The sequence below is a fragment of the Ornithorhynchus anatinus genome, chromosome 3, assembly GCF_004115215.2.
Source record: "Ornithorhynchus anatinus isolate Pmale09 chromosome 3, mOrnAna1.pri.v4, whole genome shotgun sequence".
Lineage (NCBI taxonomy): Eukaryota > Metazoa > Chordata > Mammalia > Monotremata > Ornithorhynchidae > Ornithorhynchus > Ornithorhynchus anatinus.
The window spans coordinates 43,117,334-43,141,223 of NC_041730.1; the positions used below are offsets into that span (position 1 = coordinate 43,117,334).

Here is a 23,890-nt window from a genome sequence, read left to right on the forward strand (position 1 = left end):
CCAGGGCCACTTTCTGCCCCTTGGGTTGCCTTCAAGCAAACCCTAAAACCCAGGCTGACCAAAAGCAGGGATTTGAGAGCAAATCTCTCCGGAATGTCAACTTTCAATCACACAACATCCTGGGTCAATCAGAACACATACCCAAGGAGACACAACTCCTGACACACTCCCTTGTCCCCCTGTGCCCAAACGAGCAGAGACCAGAAACTGAGCTGAATTGAGACAAAAAAAAAGCTAATGACAAATCCCACTTCCCTTGGACTGAAAACAAAGCTGACACCACAGAACTCCTCAAATTTTAAATAGTCATTCGTATTATAACATGGAGTTTAAGTTCTTGAAGAACTTTATACTATGCAAAAATTCCTCCCTAGTAACTTTAAAAGGGAACTAATGGAATCAGGGCTAGGCACTTCAGATACCACTATGACTGACAGTTTGATATAATTTCCTACATTATCTCCATCACGAGCAAATTGCTTTATACTCACTGCTCTTTTATTCTAAATGAAAAGTTGTAAAAACAAACAGAAAGACTAAGTTAGAGATATGTTCATATCATAACTTGATCAATGTAAGTACATGTGCCCATCTATTTCTTCCTAAGCCACATACCTTGCACCAACTGTAGGTCATAAGTTAATAATTATATTAATAAATGTGGCATATAGTAAGTGCTTACTATGTGCCAACCACTGTTCTAAGTGCTCGGGTAGATACAAGGTAATCAGGTTGTCCCACATGGGGCTGTCTTAATCCAATTTTACAGATGAGGTAACTGAAGTCCAGAAAAGCTAAGTGGCTTGCCCAGCGTCAAACAGCAGACAAGTCGCAAAGCCGGCATTAGAACCTGCGACCTCTGACTCCCAAGCCCATGCTGTTTCCACTAAGCCACACTGCTTCTCATAATACGCCTAGAACAGACTCATGTTTGGAGAAGAATGCTCCCCTTTTTCCATTGTTATTTCCAAATTGTCTAATAAAAGTATGCCCTTATAGCAAAAATGATCCTACCTCACTGTAGCCAAGTTTCAACCTATGAACTATCAAACTAGACTGGTCCCTTGTATCTAAACTGACAGGTGATCCCCATCCCCTGCACTTCCACCTTCTGCTAGAGAGAAGCAGAGCACCTTCCACGAGAAGCAGCATGGCGCAGTGGAAAGAGCACGGGCTTTGGAGTCAGGGCTCATGAGTTTGAATCCCAGCTCTGCCACTTGTCAGCTGTGTGACTGTGGGCAAGTCACTTAAATTCTCTGTGCCTCAGTTCCCTCATCTGTAAAATGGGGATTAAGACTGTGAGCCCCACGTGGGACAACCTGATTCCCCTGTGTTTACCCCAGCGCTTAGAACAGTGCTCTGCACATAGTAAGCGCTTAACAAATACCAACATTATTATTATTATTATATTATTCTGCTAACCGGTACAGGAAAAACCAAGCGACAGATTGCCTGCACAACTAAGAACTGACTGGAAGCAAGGTGGCCAAAAGAATTCAGAAGGGTACAATTGCATACTCCAAAACCTGCCAAAAACCAGAAGCAGCATGGCCTAATGGAAAGAGCCCAGGCCTGTGAGTCAGAGGACTTGGGTTCTAACCTCACCTCTGCCATATGTCTGCTTTGTGACTTTGGGCAAGCCACTTAACTTCTCTGTGCCTCAGTTTCCTCAAATGTAAAATGGGAATTAACTATCTCCTTCCTTAGACTGTGAGCCCCATGCAGGACAGGGCCTGTGTTTGACCTAATTAACTTGTACCTACCCAGCGCTTAGAACAGTGGTTGGCACATAGTAAGCACTTAGTATATACATTTATTAATATAATTATTAACTTATAAATTAAATAGTATGTATTTAACAAATACCATAAAAAATAACCTGCAGGTAGATGGATGTCCATTGACACATTTCCTTAAAAAATTTCATTGCATCGTAATCCATTTGGAAAAGCTGCAATAACTGACAAAATAGGCACAAAATGCATTTTTATGCTGCTGGGACAGTGTGTGGCTTGCAGCTATCAAATTAAGTGCATAAACAACTCTTGATGACATTACAGTATTTCACATTGCAGTAAAATTTGGTAGCATTTGTTAATAATCTTATTTGAAATGATTCCTGGAAAAAATATGTGCTCTCTGAAAAGTCAAATCCCATTAGAAACCCAGGGCTTGAATAATCATAATGTTAACAGTTATGTCCCCTAGCAAAGGTTTGTTTCCCTTAAGTAGGGTTAAATTTCAACCCAGAAGCCCTAATCTCCTTAAGAACTACTCTTCTTCAGTGCACTAACTTGAAAGAATAATTCAGTGTTCAAAAATACTTAACATCTACACATTCTTTCTAAGAGGAACTTGAAAACTAAGTGGTAATTCCCTTTGGGGGTGAAGAGTGCTTAATGGCTTAAACTTTAGTAAAATGAATACAAGCTTTTTAAATTAGGTTATGACTGCTGGCATTCTGTCATTATTTAATGGTAGCATTTATTGAGCACCCACTGGGGACAGTGCACTATACTAAACGCTCGGGAAAGTGTAACCATTCCCATTACCATTCCATTACCCATTCCCTGTTCCCAAATTACTTAGACATAATAGGGGTTAATATTTCTGTACAAAAAAAGAATTCCTATTCCCCACCAAAATCCTATTTACACCTTTTAGGATCTCAGGTGAAGGAAGAATGGCAGTCATATTTTCTAACCATAATCATGTTTTGGAAGGGCAGGCAGAAGTCAACTAAGGGATTCCAAGAGCATCCATCAGAATTATGAGAAGGAAACTTTTAAGGTTACAATTTATAGGACTCTATTAAGTATGATATCAAATTCCAAACATTCCTTTTACCCAAGAGAACTGAAGGAACTTTTACTTAGGCTTCTGGAGAAAAGTTTTTAAATTACGTGCTTATATTCAACTCTAGGAAACTGTAAGCCTTCTAGTTGGCTACTTGATTCCAGTTGCCTTTAAAATCCCTACTTATAGTGATCACATTCAGAATGATATATTGCAATGGGAATACAATACTATACAGTGAAGACAAATAATTCAAACCACAAGTGAAATTCCCAAAAGTTTTTTATTCTTTCCACCTACTAGTTAGAAGGATATAGCATATCAACTTGTTAAAGAATTTCCAGCTGTTAACGCATTGGCATGGTAACTCAGACTGGGCCATTACCTTATCCTTGTTCCATAAATTAGGCTGCTGATGCTGGTAAAAGGATTCTTTATTGTGAGTTGGTGAGGAGATGTAAAACATTCTCGCATGTATGGGATGATAGCTTCTCTTTATCTCCTTTCACTGTCTTAATGGTCCCCTCCCCTTTTAAGCTTCAGAAAAATTATCTCGGGGAGTTAAAGCAAGTTTTCTGAGGAACCACTCTCAGCGCATCATTCTTCAGTTTAGGGTTGGAATGGTCACGCTTTCTTTCCTCACCAGAAATGTCTTTCTTGTTCACATTTGAATCACTTTACATTGTAAAAAAACAAAGACAGTTTATTGTGCACATTAAAAGGTCAGTACAGGAATATGCACAGTGATTGTATATAAAATTTACAGTAACAGTTCATGATATAGAGTTACAAAGGTTCATGAAATATCACACTTTCTTTGAAATGAACCTATATTTTTAAAGATACAAAAACCCACTAGATTAGCTTTATGCATATATAAAACCAGGACTTTCCTTGCATACTATTTAAGACTGACAAAACAAACCCATGGGTCTGTTTCAATCTTTAAACACTGGGAGCTAATTTTAACCTTCCCTGCTCCCACTCATCTACTGGCAAATGATGCTGGCAAAAGATAGGGCTTTTTCTAGTATTATTTCCCTTTCATTAAAAAAAATAAAAACAAAAATGGAAAACTTACAAAAAAGTTGTTGAACTTGAAAATCCAAACTACTGAGCACAAAAGTGTATTTTAACAGAAATCTGAGCTATGATTACTTTTCTGAGGAATGTCACACAGCAGTCTATTTCTTCCCAATATGAGGTAATAAAACTGTTCATTGGAAACATCCTGGTGCAAATTACTCAGCCAAGAAGACTTTAGCAACCACATTAGTCAGCAGGAAAACTGACAGTCACCCTGCACATGTGAGTATCATAGCTCATCGTGATTTTTGGTAAGGTCTTCCCCATAATTGGTCGCCTGACTTCCAACAAACATGTTCCAGTTCTCCAAGATCTCGCCTTTAGTTAGTTTTTGATCCTGGACAGGGAAAAAAGAAAGGTATTAGTAAGGAACTCCAATGACTACAAATACTCTTTTGTATAATCAACTAGGCATGAATATTCCTAATAATATCTGTGGTATCTGTTGGGTACTTACTCAGTTCCAAGCACTGAACTATATGATGGGGTAGATAAAAGATTATCAGGTTAGACACAATCTTGTGGCCCATATGGGGCTCACAATCTAGAAAGGAGGGAGAAAAGGTATTGAATAACCATTTTACAAGATGAGGACACTGAGGCAATGAAGAGTTAAGTGACTTGCCCAAAATCACACAAGAGGCCAGTGGCAGAACCAGAATTAAAATCCAGGTCTTCTAATTCTCAGGCTCCTGCATGCTCTTTCCACTAGGCCAAATGGCTTCCTTGGGCAAGAACTTCTTCAGAAAAAAAAGACCGCAGTTGCAGTCTTAAGCTATAACTTCCATCCAGATTCACCTGATCATAGCTACAACCTTCCAAAACACTTAGGGGCATGTTCCGTGCCTTTCCTGCCCACTTGGCAAAATCCTGTCTCTTGGTAAGAGAGGATGGACCGGAGGATAACTTCTGTATCTGTCTCCATCAGGGGGCTTGGAGGAAGCATAAAATAATTGCCTCTGTCAACCACTGTCACGTTTAGGGCTGGACTTTCTTATATCCCTACTTTTCCTAATAGTAACCCACTGCAAACTGCTCACCCACCACAAATACATGTGAATCCAAATCAGGGAAGCAGCATGGCCTACTGGAAAGAACACAATCCAGGCTCTTTCATTTGTCTGCTAGGTAACTTTGGGCAGGTCACTTCACTTCTCTGTGTCTCAGTTACCTCATCTGTAAAATGGGGATTAAGACTGTGAGCTCCTTGTGGGACATGGACTGTGTCCAACCTGATTAGCTTGTTTCTACCCCAGTGGTTAGTACAACACTGGTCAAATAGTAAGTGTTTAATAAATACCATAAAAAAATCCCTTTTGAATCAACACAATTTTCTCTGGAGTCAATTTCAACTGCTGGATGAAACACTATGTCCTTTCAACTTTGGTTTCTCTATGTGATTGAAGTTTGATTAAAATGGTCAGAACCAATGAATCCACCTCTTTCCAAATGAGCCCAGGGCAGACTACCTAAGTCCCTTTCACCGACCACCCTTAAAGGTCACCAAACATGAGTGTCAGCGAGATCCTATCTGATTAAAAGCCAGGGATCTCAATGTTCTCATTGTTTGCTTTACAGTTAACTGAAGTTCAGAATGTTACACAAAGTTTTGTGTAACAACAAACTCTACTAAGTTTTCTGATCTCTGTTTCTATAACATTAATGACAAAAGTCAATAAAGACTCCACTCGAAGGCTCATCTAGAAAGAAGCCAACCATTTAATCTTATGTCAACTAGTCTACATTAATGACCTCTTCCAGCCACTCTACATACCTTGTCCTGGTCTGACTCATACACTAAGTGCCTGGCCTCCGCTTGGGCATGATCGTAATCCTGGGGGAGGATCCAGTGGCGAATCTCTTCTTTGTCCATCTTTCCATCCTTGTTCAGATCACGAAAGTCCGAAAACTGCTCCCGTTCAGTTACAACCCAATCTGGCTCTGGGCCATTCTCCTCATGAGCAAACATATCAGCTGGAAGGGAAAAGAGGACCTGTCAAAGTCTTTTGTCTCGTTAACGGTAAGTGAGCCTGCCAAAAGAAAAGACAAGGCAGTCTGCTGGGCTTAAACCAAGGTGCTTGCAAGTTACACTTGATTGAAGGAGTGGGTAAGCAACTTCTGGGAGAGGGAGAAGAGACGATCATCAGTCGTATTTATTGAGCACCAACTCTGTGCATGACAACTGTACTAAGTGCTTGGGAGAGTACACTATAATAGTGTTGGTTAACATGTTCCCTGTCCACAAGGAGCTACAGTCTAGAGGGAGAGACAGACATTAATATAAATAAATTTCAGATGCGTACATGAGTGCTGTGTGACTGAGGGAAGAGTGAATAGAGGGAATAAATCCAAGTGCAAGAGTGACACAGCAGAGAGAGAGAGAGAAAAGAGTAAGAAAATCAATAAATCAATAGGATTTACTGAATGCTTACTATGCACATGGCACTGTACTAAGTGCTTGGGAGAGTAGAGTACAACAGAATTAGTGGATACATCCCCTGCCCATAAATACCTTACAGTCTGGAGGGAGAAGATGAGGGCATCTATTTCTTGTTCTGCACAAACTATTCATCTCTCCAATACTAATAATTGTGGCATTTGTTAAGCACTTACTATGTGCCAAGTACTGTACTAAGCACTGGGAGAGATACCTCATGGAGTTTGCATTCTAAGTAGGAGGGACCACAGGTATTGAATCCCCATTTTGCAGAAGAACTGAAGCACAGAGAAGTTAGGTGACTTGACCAAGATCATAGAGCAGTTAAGTGGTGGGGCAGGAATTAGAACCCAGGTCTTCTGACTCCCAGACTCAGGCTCTTACCACTAAACCATACTGCTTACAAGTCTTAATAACCCAAAGAGTGAGAGTGGAGAAATGGGATAAAGAAGGGGGAAAGTGCAGAGGCTGCATTTACTCAGAAAGGCTCCAGGGTGTCGATCCAACCCCAAACGAAACCCTCCTAGCCACACAAAATATCGATTTGGTCTGCACAGCCTAAAGTCCCATTACATTAGGTTAAGTAGGTTGGTCAGTTTTACATTTCTAAGGAGTAGGTGTGTGTAACTCACAGTGCTTTTGTTCAACCAAAGAGTCATTATGTTTCTCCTAGGCCAAATCTAGGAAAAATTGATCACCAGCTTCATCCTGACAATATACAATGTTCAGAAGGTACTTGAAGAGACCCCACCCACTTAATAAAAAATACCATAATGCTTGTTTTAATCACTTGTGCATTCCAGTCAATATGACTGCCACACAACTGTCCACTGACAGTCTTGGTCATCACTTTCTTACAAGACAAGGGACAGACATTCAACACATCCACACAGAAAGGGAGTATCAACATTCGTTACTAAATCCAGGTAGTACCACCAACTGCATTTTAATTACAGCAGAGCCTGAACATGCTTGTTATTTTAGCCAGACGTGAAAAAACCGAAATGAAACTGATTAGAAAAGTTCTGATCTCAGTTAATGGACAAACTCTGTCCTTTCCTCTAGGCTGCAAGCTCCCTCTAGCCAGTAAGATCCTTGTGGGCCACGATTATTAGTAATAGCAGTACTTATTAAGCACTTACTGCTTTCAGAGCACTGTACTATGTGCTGGGAGAGAATACACATGTGGGAATTTGACATAGTCCCTGCTCTCAGCAGCTCACAGTTTAAGTAGGGACAGGAGGAAACATAAAGACAAATTTCAGCCATTCCAGTATGGAAGTATGGCTTTTGAAACCCCTTTGTTGCCCCTGGAGCTGTCACCTTGTTTTCTGTGAAATTTTCAGTATGGAAAAGCTGGAAAGTGACCCAACTGGGAAATTAATGTGAGAAAGGAGGAAAATGACACACCTGTTTTTTCTAGGTCTTTGTATTTCAAAGCAGAAAATGACTCTGCAGGTATATGGGGTGCTTTTTTATGGTATTTGTTAAGTGTTTACTATGGATCAAGCACTCATTACGGGCAGGGAATGTGTCTGCTATTTCTATTGAACTGTACTCTGCCAGGCGCTTAGGACAGTGCTCTGCACATAGTAAGTACTTAATAAATACCACTGATTGATTGATACAAATCAAGCAGGTCAGACACAGTCTCTCACTCACACAGGGCTCACAATCTAAGCAGAAGGGAGACTAGACGTTGAATCCCCATCTTAGAGTTGAGGTAACTGAGGCACAGAGAAATTGACTTACCCAAGGTCACACAGCAGGTAAATTGAAAAACTGGGATTAGAACCAGGTCCTCCAACTCTCAGGACTGTGCTCTTTCCACTAGGCCGCGTTGCTTGATTTGAAGCTACCTGTGTTCTTAGTGCTACAAGTCATTTTGCTGTCTTGGTCAATCAATCGTATTTATTGAGTACTTAGTGTGTGCAGAGGACTGTATTAAGTGCTTGGGAGAGTACAAGAGATTTGGTAAACATATTCCCTGCACACAAAGTTTTTACTTTATCCAATAATAATAATGATGATTATTGTATTTGTTAAGCACTTACTCTATGTGAGGCACTGTACTAAACGGTGGATCTCTCCCCCTTTCACCAGGGCCAAAATCCCCTTATTGGTCTTCCAAGGCCCTGCAGCATCAGGTTCCTCCCTTTAAAAACTGCTTAGAAACCTAAGGACTGTGAAGACCATCCTCTCCCCTTTAGCCTTTTCTTTCTTATAACCCCAATGCAATGAGCCTTTTCCACAGGACTTATTTACCATCCCTTTAACGATTTTTGTCATACTTCTAGGGATAAGTAGTTGGAGACAAGAAAGAGGACCAACTGAAGTGAAAGAATAGTGACCCTGTAAATCAACCAAAGAGACGGGGGCTGCAACAGTGTTTCTCAGGGTGGTCTGCATCCCCGATCCCGCCAGTCCCAGTAACTTTCCCAAGGATTCTCCTGTAACCCTTAAACGCTTCCCTAAGTTTGCAGGCTCTGGAAAGTGCTGCTGAGATTGCATCTAGTAAGGATTTACTGCCTTATGTTCCCAATCTAAAAATGATGTCAGGATAGAGAGAATGATGCTCTCACTCCTGGAGGGGCTCTGCAGGGACACCCCCTGATGAAGTGGTCCTTGAATGAAAACTTGTAAGTCTAGTTATATTTCATTTGAAGACCAGCAGGGAGTGGTAAGGGACTGAGCATCTGTAACTGTTTTCAGATATTAACAGCGCGTTTCATTCCTCCATGAATTCACCAAATGTACATCATTTAACTTTCTAGTATTCTCCAGGCTTAATATTTCTGTTATTTCTCATGTATGGGAACAGAGAAGCAATGGGGCCCAGTGGAAAGAGCCCAGGCCTGGGAGTTCAAAGATCTGGATTCCAAACCCGGCTCTGCCAACTGCTTGCCGTGTGACCTTGTGCAAGTCACTTAACCTCTCTGGACCTCAGTTTTTTCAACTGTGAAACATGTACTAAATCCCTATTCTCCCACCTACACAGACTGGAAGCCTCATGCAGGATGGGGAATGTGCCCGACAATTAACATGTACCTACCCCAGAGTTTAGAACGGTGTTTGACACATAGTAAGTGCTTAACAAATACCAGAAAAAATAGTAATACTGAGAACTCAATACAGTACTAGTAATTTGCAAATGGGTGAGGGATTCAGGAAAGGTGAGAGAAAGAGGAGACTTTAGTGAGGCAGAAAACCTACTGAAATCTTTTCTTTTTGTCATAAATTCTATTCAGGCAACAGGAGACAAGTTTCACTTGGATAATGCAACCCTTACTGGGTTGAGACGCAGCATGGCTTAGTGGATAGAGCGGGAGCAAGGAAATCCGAAGGAGCTGGGTTCTAATCCTGGTTCTGCCACACGTCTGCGGTGTGACCTTGGGCAAGTCGCTTAACTTCTCTGGGCCTCAGTTACCTCATCTGTAAAATGAGGATTAAGAGTGTAAGCCCACTGTGGGACAGGGACTGTTTCCAACCTCACTTTTACCTACCCCAGCACCGAGAACAGTACTTGGCTAATAAACGCTTAACGAGTACCATATTCATCTTCATCACTGTTATTATTATTCACAGCTAAACTGTACCAGGCTTTTGAGATGATTTCTTCTCTCTCGGCCAGAATGTTTTCCTTCATTTTGCCTAGCCTCCCTGACATGGCATCACCTATGCTGGCTTGGTTGACCAACGGTGTGTCAGGAGCCAGCAGCAAAGCCTCTCTGCACAAGCAGCAGACGTAGAGGGGCCGCGGCTTTTCCCATTCAGCCGAAAGAAGGCGAGTCAGCAGAGCCAGTCCACAGCCGTGCTCATTCCCAAAGAACAAAAACTCTTACCGATGTACTCATCTTGATCCACGAATCCATCACCGTTCTTGTCTATATCTTCCATTGTCTCCTGGGGGAAAACATGAAATATTAATGCTCCATGTGCTCCAAATGCAATGGAGGTTTATCAAACACAGAGTTTTTCTTACTAAGCCTTCAAAGCTGAAAAGCTAGGGCAATTATTTATTTTACCACCTCCAGCCTCCACTAGCAAGGCCATCAACTTCAATGCAAGGAAAATATGTAAAAATAAGTTTGGTACAAGCCATAACTCAGGTGTTCACTGGCACAAACTTCCGTCCTGCACCAGGAAGACTTAGTTTGAGGTGCTTCCAGAAGTTAATTATTAGGACAAGCAAGGGCACGTGTAGCTCAAAAGTCCAAGACCATTTTCATTTTACCCTCTAATCTGGGGTCACAGGTTGAGGCTACAATACTAGAATAAGGTGTTCAGCCTACTTTTTGCCTCAGTCTCAGATTAGCAGGTACAAAGTACAGACTGATCCATGTCAATATCTGCCATCCATAAATAATCCGAGTCTTCCTTAGCCAATTCGACATCTTCCCTCAACAATTTTAACCAACCTATTTGCCCTCCCTTCTGCATCACCTGAACACTTAGGGCTCTACCCATTAAAACTGTGATACTCAAGCTACCCCACAGCACTTATGTATCTATTCTATTACTTTTTTATGGTATTTAAGTGCTTACTATGGGATCAGGCACTGTACTAAACACTGAGACAGGTACTTGATAATTAGGTTGGACACAGTTCATGTCCCACATGGGGCTCACTTAATCTCCATTTTACAGGTAACTGAGGCAAAGAGAGGTTAAATGACCTGTCCAAAGTCAAAGAGCAGACAAGTGGCAGAGCCAGGAGTACACTCCACTGTTTCCCCTTTCTGTAATTTATTTCAATGTCTGTCTCCCCCACTAGATAGTAAACTCCTTGAGAACGGGGATCAAGTTTTCAGACTCCATTATATTGTACTCTCCCAAGCTCTTAATACAATGCTCTGCACACAGAAAATGCTCTATAAATACCACTGATTGATAAGACAAGTAGCATCTTAGCAGGGATGCTTTCGTTCCTCTGCCCAACCACTGATGAAGAGACATTAAAATGGTCACACGGCCTCCAAATAAGTAAAGCACAAATTGCGCATCACCGAAGGAATAATCTGTGGGGATTTAAATACTCAGAGCCTGGAAAGAGTGTGGGGGAAAAACACTCCTTTCTGAAGACGGCCAGAGATATCTTAGGTACAAGTCTGGAGTCCACTCCTCCCTTAGCCTACTGCCAACCTTCACAAGATAAAACCCTCCAGAGCTTTGTAGGTCTTTGACTTTCTTGCCAGGCTCCAAGGGGCAGGCACACCTCAATGTCTCACCAACGGTTTTTTGGCTTATCAGTCAGTCAGCCGATCAACCATATTTATTGAGTGCTTACTGTATGCAGAGGACTATACTGAGCACTTGGGAGAGTACCATAGAAACATTTCCTGCCCACAATGAGTTTACAGTCTAGAGGGGGAGATAGACATTAATATAAATAAATTACAGATCTGTACATAAGTGCTATGGGACTGGGAGGAGGGATGGATAAAGGGAGCAAGTCAGGGTGACATAGAAGGGAGTGGAAGAAAAGGAAAAGAAGGTTTAGTCGGGAAGCCTCTTGGAGGAGACTGACCTCAATAAGGTTTTTGAAGGTGGGGGAGAATAACTGGCTGTCGGATATGAAGAGGGAGGACAGTCCAGGCTAGAGGCAGGACGTGGGCAGGAGGCAGGTGGTGAGATAGATGAGATTGAGATACAGTGAGTAAATTAACATTAGAGGAGTGAAGTGTGTGGGCTGGGTTGTAATAGGAGAATGGCAAGGGGAGATAGGACGGGGCAAGGTGATTGAGTGCTCTGAAGATAAGGGTAAGGAGTTTCTGTCTGATGCGGAGGTGGATGGGCCACTACTGGAGGTTCATGAGGAGTGGAGAAACATTGACCTGAACTTTTTTGTGGAAAAATAATCCAGGCAGCAGAGTGAAGTATGGACTGGACTGGGGAGAGACAGGAGGCAGGGTGGTCAGCAAGGAGGCTGATACAATAATCATGGCTATACCCAAAACAGTCAATGTTAATGTTACCCTGAGTTGGTTTCTTGAGAAAAGGGGAGAAAAAATCCATTTCTCCTTCCCCTATCCCCAACCTCTCCCGGTTTAGCCCTGGATCCCATTTTTCTTACTAAGACCACGATGTCTTTCATGTGTTCAAACTCCTCAGGATGCAGAAAGGCAGTGAACTCCTCCCGGGTGGCTGTGCTGTCCCCATCCAGATCTGCCGTGTTGAACCTCCTTTCGTCACGGGGCAGCATCTTCTTAAACGTGTGTTGATCAGATCCATCTTGAAACTCTTCCGGGTTTCCTGGAGAATCCATAAAGAAAAGTTCAAATCTGTGTGGCTTCAAGTCCCAACGTCCTCCTCTCTCCCTCAGCCGCCTGATACCTATAAGCCCAAAGGGTCAGGTGGTGATATTTTAGCCAAATTCAATTACAAAATTAGGGTCTCTGAAAGCCCTAGACCTGGAGGGTTTCTTACCTAGATAGTAACCATACGTCGCCTGTTTGTATTCTTCCCAAGAAACCTTATCGTCTTTGTTCTGATCATAATCTTTCCAGACTTTAGCCACATTCTCATAGATATACCGCTTCTGCACTCTTTTGATCCAGCTCTTCAGCTCCTCCGTAGTTACATAGCCATCTCCATCATTGTCTATTCTGTCGACAATCTTTCTGTAAGAGAAACACAGAGCTGTGGTGAGGTCAATCCATAAATAACCAAACCTAACGGTGGTACTTGGTTAGAGTACTCTCGCATCCGCTGCCAAACCTGGAAAAAACCTCACAATCGCAACCAATGCAATTTCTCAGAGGACATGGGCATTTTTGTTATGCCTGATGGTCAACCTTTAAAACTGCAAAAAACCTTCATGGTGAAAGTCCAGCCAGGGGCCCATCCCCAACAAAGCAGAGGAACCTGGGAAAATACTGAAAATCCCTAGCCTCTTTCCTCTGCCAAAGACTCCCCACTTTCTGGGTGACCAAAGTGCCTTTCCATACATCTCTCTACGCCTCAAAGAGTTCTGTTGACTTCCCCCAACGTCCTCTGCATCATACAAGGACTCCACAACTGGCTTCAAGGTTCTTCACCATCTCTCCCCATTTTACATATCAGTTCCCTTCTGGCACTCCTTACCAGATTTTTTTCATTCCTCCCAAACTAATCTCCTAACTGTACTTTGCTCTTGCCTTTCGCACTTTTATCCCTTCAACCATACCCTTCCCCAGATCTGGAGCCCCCTCCCCCTGCAAATCAAACAGACCCAGCTCTCCTTATGTTCAAAGCCCTCCTAAAAATCTCACCTCCTCCAACAAGCCTTCCTGGGTTAATTCCCATCTCTGAAGTCATATCAGCCTGGCAGCCATGTCAACACTTATGTATTTACTGTTGCCCTCCCTTTGCAATTATTTACATATGAATAATCAGCTGTACAGTCAAGTGTTTACGCTGACTACATAAAAGGGTAAGCTCCTTATGGGCAGGGAACACTCTGTATGCTTCTGTTAACCTTTTTCAGGTGCACCGTAATAAATACTATTTACTACTCATTCCTCTCTAACTCACTGTGGATAGAGAGTGTGTCTACCAATTCTGTGGTACTATACTCTCCCAAGTGCTTAACACAGCACCCTGCAAACAGTAAGTGCTCACTCAATACCATCGTTTGATTGATTAATGACCCATCACCTTTCTGTCCATGACTGTGACAAGAAAGGGCATCAGAAGGAAGTTGATGTCTTGTCCTCTCAGGAGGGGTTTAGATCATATCGCTGGGAATTGGGTAAAATAGGACTGTGCGGTTCGCACCTCCCCAACCCTGGGGCCTGGTGCCGCCCGCTCCCCCCCAACCCCCGATAACTGGGTACTGTAGCATCTCTCCCCTAATCCCTGGTCCACAGCAAGAGGTTGGTAGAAATCAACAGGGAGATTAGAGTTGGGAGCCTCCAAAATTGAGCTTCTTTGGAAGGAGGAATTGGGAAAAGGTGGGAACAAGGCTGAGATTCTGCCTCTGAAATGGAGAGCACAGCTAATTGCAACCCCCAAACTACCTCAGTAAGGGAGAGAGGGGCTGGAGAAGCAGCAAGGCAGGAGCCACAGCCTCCATCCATGCCCCATTTATAATTTCACTGTGATCAAGCACGGTACATTTCTTGGCCCCTCACTGGCATTGGAACCTGGGGATACTCTATGAGTCAAACCCTCTGCACTCCACTGAAGGAAGGTGCTATATAAATTCAAGGTATTAATCAGTAGGATTTATTAAGCACTTATTGTGTACAGAGCACTGTACTGAGTTCTTGGGAGAGTACAACAGAATAATCAGACATGATCCCTGCGCTCCAGAAACTTACAATCTATTACCATTATCCAAAGAAAGGTGAAAATGCAAGATTTACACTGTCAGACCAAACCAGGTAAGGGCATAATTACACAACAGTATTCACTGAGTGCTTACTATGTACAGAGTATGGACTTGAGAGAGAAAAAGAAAGCTGCTAGATATGATGCCTATCCTCAAAAGGCTTATAATCTGAGGGAAGACAGCCATCAAAATAAATTACAGGTAGGGAAAACAACTGAGTACCGAGGTGCTGTTGGGGGTGGAGGTGGAATGAGTTTCAAAGCGCTTAGGGGTGCAGACTTAAATGCTTAAGTGACGAAGAAGGAGGGCGGGAACCTTGCCTCTCTGGTCACTCTAAGATGACACAAGTCTGTCCTGGCTCCCTGCTTTACCTTCCCTGGGACAGCTTTACACACCCCACTGTGACTTCCAATCCCAAGTGCACCCCAAAGCATCTTCAGGAAATGGAATTGTTTCCCATTTGGTTGAGGGCCAACGTGGCGCTGGCTAAAAGAGGCAAAGAATAAATACTAAGGCTCATTGACTGTCACAGCTTCAACCATAATAATAATAGTGATAGTATTTGTTGAGCGCTCACTATGTGCCAGGCACTGTTCCAAGTGTTGGGGTAGTTACATCTCTCCATCACCTTGCCCCTTCTTACCTCACCTCCGTCCTCTCCTTCTACATCCCAGCCCTCTGTGCCTCAATCTCACCTGTCTCAACACCGACCTATAGCCCTAGTCCTACCTGGAACGCCCTCCCCTCCTCAAATCCACCAATCACTCTTCCCCTCTTCAAAGCCCTACTGAAGGCACACCTCCTCCAAGAGGCCTTCCCAGACTAAGCCCCCATTTCCTCAGCTCCCCCTTCCTTCCGCGTCATCTCGACTCACTCCCTTTGCTCTTCCCCCTCGCCCCACAGCACTTATGTATATGCGTATATGTCTATAATTCTATTTATTTAAATTTTAAATAAATTTTATTTAAATTGATGCCTGTTTACTTGTTTTGATGTCTGTTGATGCCCATTTTGGGCAGGGATTGTCTCGCTTCATTGCTGTATTGTACTTTCCAAGCACTTTTTACAGTGCTCTGCACACAGTAAGTGCTCAATAAATATGAATGAATACAAGATAATTGGGTTGGACACAGTCCGTGTCCCATATAGCCCTCATAATCTTCATCCCCATGGTACAGATGAGGGAACTCAGGCACAGATAAACTAAGTGATTTGCCCAAAGTCACACAACAGACAAATGGCAGAGCTGGGATTAGAACACAGGTCCTTCTGTCTCCCAAGCCTGTGCTCGCGTCCACTAGACCACACTCCTCAATGCAGAGGATTTCCAAATCTACCTCTCCTGCCCCGAACTCTCTCTCTCTCTACAGTCTCGCAATTCCTCCTGCCTTTACGACATCTCTATCCGGATGTCCCACTGACAACCCAAACTTGATCATTCCAAAGAGAATCATTTTCCTACCCACACCCAGTCCTCTCCATGTCTTTCCCATCACTGTAAACAACACCACTATCCTCCCTGTACCACGAGCCCATAACTTTCACATTTAATCCACATATCCCATCGGTCACTAAATTCTGTTAGCTCTACCTTTGCAACATCAGTCGATCAATCAGATCCTTAGGAGGTTCCAAGCAGTGTGGCCTAGTGGATACGGCATGGGCCTGGGTGTCCAAAGAACCTGGGTTCTAATCCCGGCTCCTCCATTTGTCTGCTGTGTTACCTTGGGCAAGTCACTTAACTTCTCTGTGCCTCAGTTATCTCATCTGTAAAATGGGGATTAAGACTGTGAGACAGGGCCTGTAACCAATCCAGTTATATTCTATCTACCCCAGCACTTAGTTCAGTGGTGCCTGGCATATAGTAAGCATTTCACAAATACCAAAATTATTATTATTACTTAGGTAGGTCTGTCTCCCCCTCTAGACTATAGCTCAGTGCGGGCAGGGAACATGTCTACCAACTCTGTTGTACTCTCTCAAGTACTTAGTAAAATATTCTGCATGCAGAATAAATATGATTAATCAATTGACTGAAGGGACTTGAAGTTATCTAATTCATCTCCCTGCTTTTAAGGAAAACTGCAGCTAAATCAACCACTGACATCTACCTGGTTTTAAAAAACTTCCATGGAGAAGAGCCCACATTCTCACTTGATCTTTCTGTACTGAGATTTAGGTCTAGATCGGTTTGCTTTACCCTGATTTTGCCTCTCCCCCAAAGACTGACAGTCCGAGTCCAATTCCAAATGCTGCTTAAGTTATCAATGGCCTGTTTTAATGCTCTATAGGTGAGCAACATAAAGGGTGATTGTTTAGTTATCAATTTGAAGTCCACAGACCTGTTTTTACAAGTGTAACAGATGATTACCACCCAGTGAGAAAGTGAAAGTTTGGCATTTTACATCACCGCTTAGTAGCACTGGGTAGGTACTTTTATGTACCACTATTTGGAAAAATATCCATTTAATTTCCCCCACCATCAGGCCTATCATCCCCCTGAATCCTAGACGGTTTAATGGTCAAGACTCCTGGGTATCATTCCCTAATCTGCCCTCCGAAAGGGTACTAAAACTTTCTGAGATTCATGTGAAATGTGAACCAGCCACGCTCCATCGGTTGGCTAAAGCATTGGTTTAAAGTATTCTGCGATGCCCGGGTTTTGTTTCCTTTATGCATTCTGGGGCCCTGCCTAGTTTGTTAAATGAAACAAGATCAGAGAAGTTCCAAAACCAGATCAGCTGCACATCATTACCCTGCACTATTTCTTTGTTCAACCGGAAGGCTCAACAAGCCCTTTCCAAGTGATTCATTAGAACTAAAATTGAGACTAGACCTCTTGGGCTCGTGTCACCGAGACCCAGGTCTCGGGTCTCAGGTGGAAAGAGCATGAACCTGGGAGTCAGAAAACCTGGGTCCTAACCCCGGCTCTATCAACTGTTTGCTGTGTGACCTTGGACAAGTCACTTCACTTCTCTGTGCCACAGTTCTCCTGCTCTCACTCCTACTTAGACTGTGAGTCCCATGGAGGATAGGGACCGTGTCCAACCTAATTAATATGTATCTATCCCAGCGTTTGCCATATAATAAGTACTTAGCGAATTCCATTACAACAAACACACAAAAAGGCCACTAGTGAATGATCAGGGTTTGAGCACGTCCAGTTACTGCTCCTCCCAGCCACCAAATTTCCATTCTGGCATACGAGGCACTACTCAAGTGCCTTTCTCCTGCTTGGCAAGTATCTGACTCCTGATATCCCTCTGGGACAAGGAGAGGGGCCCTTTCACACGGGCGGAAACTGAGGACTTGTGAAAGGTAATGAACGTCCCCTGTCCGGTGACAGGGTTGGCTGAAGTAATCAAACTCCAGGAATGGAGTTCAATTCCCCAGCCAACAACTCCGGAAGCAGTGTGGCCTAGTGAAAAGACCGCCTTGGAGTCAGAGGACGTGGGTTCTGATCCCAGCTGTGCCAACTGTGTACTGGGTGACCTTGGGGAAGTCTCTGCATGGCTTAGTGGAAAGAGGACGGGCTTGGGAGTCAGAGGATGTGGGTTCTAATCCCGGCTTCGCCACTCGTCTGTTGTGTGACCTTAGGCAAGCCACTTAACTTCTCTGTGCCTCAGTTATCTCATCTGCAAATGGAGATGAAGACTGTGAGCCCCACATGGGACTACCTGACTACCCTGTGTCTTAGAACAGTGCTTGGCCCACAGTAAGTGCTTCACAAATACCATTATTATAATCATTGTCAACTTCTCTGTACCTCAATTCCCTCATCTGTCAAATGGAGGTTAAATCCTCTTCCCTCCAATTTAGAGAGTGAGCTCCATGTGGGACTGGGGCTGTGCCCCAACTGATAAATCTGTACCTACCCCAGAGTTTAGAACAGTGCTTAACAGGTAGTGTTCGATGAAAACCATAAAAAAAGAGCCTCAAACTCATCTCCTCTCTAATAGTTATTTATGATACCAGTTGATCGGTGCTCTCCCGCCCTCCAGCCCCAGTTCCAAGACACTGGCCCAGGGTCAGGCCAACCGACTTTGGAAACCCGAAGCCACCCGATCCACGATCCCTCACCATCTTGAGTTCTCTCGTGGCTCAGTGGCAAGATCCTGGGCTTGGGAGTCAGAGGATGTGGGTTCTAATCCCATCTCCGCCCTTTTGTTGAGTGATTTTGGGCAAGCCACTTGGTAATAATAACGGTATTTGTTAATAATAATAATATTGATATTTGTTAAGTGTTTACTATGTGCCGAGCACTGTTCTAAGTGCTGGGGTAGATCCAGGGTAATCAGGTTGTCCCACATGAGGCTCACAGTCTTAATCCCCATTTTACAGATGAGGTAACTGAGGCACAGAGAAGTTAAGTGACTTGCCCAAAGTCGCACAGCTGACAAGTGGCAGGGCCGGAATTAGAATCTACGACCTCCGACTCTCAAGCCCACGCTCTTTCCACTGAGCCTCGCTGCTTCTCTAAGCACTTGCTGTGTGCCAGGCACTGTACTAAGCGCTAGGGTGGATACAAGCAAATCATGTTGGACACAGTCCCTGTCCCACGTGGGGCTCCCAGCCTCAACCCTCAGTTTACAGATGAGGAAACTGAGGCCCAGAGAAGTGCCTTGCCCAGAGAGGACAAGAGGCAGAGTCGGCATTAGAGCCCACGACCTTCTGACTCCTGTGGTCTACCCTCCCATGGGCCATGCTGCCTCTCACTAACTTCTCATCTGTAAAATAATAACGTTGGTATTTGTTAAGCACTTACTATGTGCAGAGCACTGTTCTAAGCGCTGGGGTAGATACAGGGTAATCGGGTTGTCCCATGTGAGGCTCACAGTTAATCCCCATTTTACAGATGAGGTAACTGAGGCACAGAGAAGTTAAGTGACTTGCCCAAAGTCACACAGCTGACAGGTGGCAGAGCCGGGATTCGAACTCATGACCTCTGCCTCCCAAGCCCGGGCTCTTTCCGCCAGCCACGCTGCTTCTCAATAATGTTGGTATTTGTTAAGCGCTTACTACGTGCAGAGCACTGTTCTAAGCGCTGGCGTAGATAGAGGGGAATGAGGTGGTCCCACGTGAGGCTCACAAGTCTTCATCCCCATTTTACACCTGAGGAAACTGAGGCACAGAGAAGTGACTTGCCCACAGTCGCAGAGCCGCCAAGGGGCAGAGTCGGGATTCGAACCCATGACCTCTGACTCCCAAGCCCGGGCGGTGAGCCCCATGGAGGGGGCCTGCTCACCCTATACCTAAACCCAGCGCTCAGAACAGTGCTGGGCACGTAGTAGGCGCTTCAAACACCAAAATTATCATTATTCGATCCCCTGGGGATGGGGGGCGAATTCTGCAGCCGCTGTCGGGGTCTCCCCTCCGGGGACAGGACCGATGGATGGGGCAGGGGCTGGCAGGTTGTCTCCGTTATCGTGCTGTCGCGATTTGGGGGGGTGTCGCGACACCCCCCAGGCCCCTTCCCCCTCCCCCGCGCAGCAGCAGCGGCCTTCTAGAACGCGAGCCCGTTGTTGGGCGGGGACCATCTCTATCTGGGACCGAACTGTGCATTCCAAGCGCTCAGCACAGCGTTCTGCACCCCGTATGCGCTCCATAAGTACGACTGAATGAATGGTCTCCATCTGTCGCCCCCCTGTGCTTTCTAAGCGCTTACTACAGCGCTCTGCACACAATAAGCGCTCCACGAATACGACTGAACGGTCTTCATCTGTCGCCCACCTGTACTTTCTAAGCGCTTACTACAGCGCTCTGCACCCTGTAAGGCTCCATAAATACGACTGAATGAATGAATGGTCCCTATCTGTCGCCCAACTGTACTTTCTAAGCGCTTACTACAGTGTTCTGCTACCCGTAGGGCTCCATAAATACGACTGAATGAATGGTCCCCATCTGTCGCCCAACTGTCCTTTCCAAGCGCTTAGCAGAGCGCTCTGCACACGGTACGCGCTCCATAAATACAATGAATGGTCCCCATCTGTCGCCTACCTGTACTTTCTAAGCGCTTACTATAGCGCTCTGCACCCCGTAAGGCTCCATAAATAGGACTGACTGAATGAATGGTCCCTATCTGTCGCCCAACTGTCCTTTCCAAGCGCTTAGCACAGCGTTCTGCACCCCGTAAGGCTCCATAAATACGACTGAATGATCTCCATTTGTTGCCCAACTGAAATAATAATGTTGGTATTTGTTAAGCGCTTACTATGTGCAGAGCACTGTTCTATGCGCTGGGGGAGATACAGGGTCATCAGGTTGTCCCACGTGAGGCTCACAGTCTTCATCCCCATTTTACAGATGAGGTAACTGAGGCCCAGAGAAGTTAAGTGACTTGCCCAAAGTCACACAGACGACAAGCGGCGGAGCCGGGATTCGAACCCCTGAGCTATGACTCCCAAGCCCAGGCTCTTTCCACTGAGCCACGCTGCTTCCCTAACTGCACTTTCTGAGCGCTTAGTACAGCGTTCCGCACCCCATAAGGCTCCATAAATACGACTGAATGAATGAATGGTCCCCATTTGTCGCCCAACTGTACTTTTTAAGCGCTTAGAACAGCGTTCTGCACCCCGTAAGGCTCCATAAATACGACTGAATGGTCCCCATTTGTCGCCCAACTGTACTAAGCGCTTACTACAGCGTTCTGCACCCCGTAAGGCTCCATAAATACGCCTGAATGAATGAAGGGTCTCCATCTGTCGCCCAACTGTACTAAGCGCTTAGTACAGCGCTCTGCACACGGTAAGCGCTCCATAACTACGACTGAATGAAGGGTCTCCATCTGTCGCCCAACTGTCCTTTCCCAGCGCTTAGCACAGCGCTCTGCACACAGTAAGCGCTCCCTAAATACGACTGAACGAACGAGTGGTCTCCATCTGCTGCCCTACTGTCCTTTCCAAGCGCTTAGCACAGAGCTCCGCACACAGTAAGCGCTCCCTAACTACGACTGAGTGAATGAAGGGTCTCCATCTGTCGCCCAACTGTCCTTTCCAAGCGCTTAGCACAGCGTTCTGCACACAGTAAGCGCTCCCTAACTACGACTGAATGAATGAAGGGTCTCCGTCTGTCGCCCAACTGTACTAAGCGCTTAGCACAGCGTTCTGCACACAGTAAGCGCTCCCTAAGTACGACTGAATGAATGGTCTCCATCTGTCGCCCAACTGTCCTTTCCCAGCGCTTAGCACAGCGCTCCGCACACAGTAAGCGCTCCCTAACTACGCCTGAATGAATGAAGGGTCTCCATCTGTCGCCCAACTGTACTAAGCGCTTAGTACAGCGCTCCGCACACGGTAAGCGCTCCATAACTACGACTGAATGAAGGGTCTCCATCTGTCGCCCAACTGTCCTTTCCCAGCGCTTAGCACAGCGCTCCGCACACAGTAAGCGCTCCCTAAGTACGACTGAATGAATGAAGGGTCTCCATCTGTCGCCCAACTGTACTAAGCGCTTAGTACAGCGCTCTGCACCCGGTAAGCGCTCCCTAACTACGACTGAACGAACGAGTGGTCTCCATCTGCCGCCCAACTGTCCTTTCCAAGCGCTCAGCACAGGGCTGGGCCCCGGGCCGACGGCAGGAGCGTGCGGGCCCCGCAGCCCCCCGGCCGCATTTCCCTACCCCAGCCGGTCCTTGCTCTCGTCCGGGCTGAGCTGGTCGAAGGTCTTGGCCTCCTCCTTGCCCAGGAAGGCCTCGTGGTCGTAGCGGAGGCCCGGGGCGTCCTCGGGGGGCCTCCGGCCCAGCTCCGAGTCGGGCCGCACCACCCTCTCCTTGCGGACGGTGGGCTTGGCCCGCAGCCCCCGGGGCCCCGGGCCGGGCAGGGGCGGCAGCAGCAGCAGCAGCAGCAGCGGCCCGAGCCCCGGGACCGGCCCGACGAGGACGCCCATGGGGGCCCCGCCGGAGCCGCGGCCCAGCGGGAACGGGAGCCCGAGGCAGCGGAGGAGCCGCAACGGGAGCTGAGCTGCAGCCGGAGCCGAGCTGGAACGGGAGCTGGAGCTGCAAAGGAGCCGCAACGGGAGCCGGGGTCGCAGCTGAGCTGGAGCGGCAAAGGAGCTGGAACGGGAGCCGGAGCCGGAGCTGGACCCGGAGCGGGAGCTGCAGCTGCAAAGGAGCTGGAACGGGAGCTGGAGTCGGAGCTGGAATGGGAGCGGGAGCTGGAGCGGGAACGGGAGCCGGAGCCGGGATGGGATCCGGAACTGGGGCGGGAGCTGGAACGGGAACCGGAGCTGAGCTGGAACTGGAGCCCGAGCTGGAATGGGATCCGGAGCTGGAACTGGAGTCGGAGCTGAGCTGCAGCCGGAGCTGGAACGGGATCCGGGGCTGGAGGGGGAGCTGGACCCGGAGCCGGAGCTGGAATACGATTCGGAGCCGGAACGGGAGCCGCAGCCAACCCGGGGCTTCGTAGGCGCGGGGGCGGCGCTGTAGGAGGGGAGCGCTATGGAGACAGCGGGGGGCGACCCCGCCCTCCAGCCCCTCCTCCCCACCTCCGAAAGGCCCGGCCTGCGACGCTACAGCGCGGATCCGGAGAGCAACGGGAGGGCGGGGACCGGAGCCTCCGCCCCGGATCCCCCGGCCGGCCCACGGGCGAGGACGGAGCGGAGCGCCACGTTGCAGGGGCGGCTGGAGAGGGGCGTCCCCTCGCTGGACTTCCCGCACCATCCCCGGGGCGGCTCCCCGGGAATGCGATCGTCCAGGACGAAGCCCTTCAGCCCGGGGAATTGGGGGACCCCCCCCCCCCTCCCACCACCCAACCCCTCCGACCAGCGGCCCGGGCTCACCATAAAAACAACAAACTGCCCCCCTCCCTCCTCCCCCTCTGCAAAACCAAAACCACGGAGCACGCCCTTCCAACCCGATAATAATAGTAATGTTGGTATTTGTTAAGCGCTTACTATGTGCAGAGCACTGTTCTAAGCGCTGGGGGAGATACAGGGTCATTGGGTTGTCCCACGTGGGGCTCACAGTTAATCCCCATTTTACAGATGAGGTAACTGAGGCACAGAGAAGTTCAGGGACTTGCCCACAATCACACACTTGGCAAGCGGTGGAGCCGGGATTCGAACCCATGACCTCTGACTCCCAAGCCCGGGCTCTTTCCACTGAGCCACGCTGCTTCTTCGTATGGCGTATGTTAACGGCTTTCTCTGCGTCAAACACAGTTCTAAGCTCTGGGGTAAATGCAAGCTAATCGGGTTGGACACAGTCCACTTGGGCCTCACAGTCCCCATTTAACAGATGAGGGAACTGAGGCTCAGAGAAGTGA

At 46.4% G+C, this 23,890-nt stretch overlaps 1 protein-coding gene across 1 annotated transcript; it reads right to left on the bottom strand.

Moving 5' to 3' along the window:
* Window positions 1-3,060: 3,060 nt before the first annotated feature.
* RCN1 (reticulocalbin 1) lies at window positions 3,061-23,110 on the bottom strand. The gene is made up of 6 exons (XM_029060995.2): window positions 22,249-23,110; window positions 12,746-12,939; window positions 12,393-12,571; window positions 10,162-10,222; window positions 5,657-5,856; window positions 3,061-4,219 (listed from the first exon to the last, which is right to left on the bottom strand). Exons 1-6 carry the CDS (start codon window positions 22,512-22,514, stop codon window positions 4,112-4,114), a joined length of 1,008 nt encoding a protein of 335 aa, XP_028916828.1. The 5' UTR covers window positions 22,515-23,110; the 3' UTR covers window positions 3,061-4,111.
* Between the last annotated feature and the right edge of the window lie 780 nt (window positions 23,111-23,890).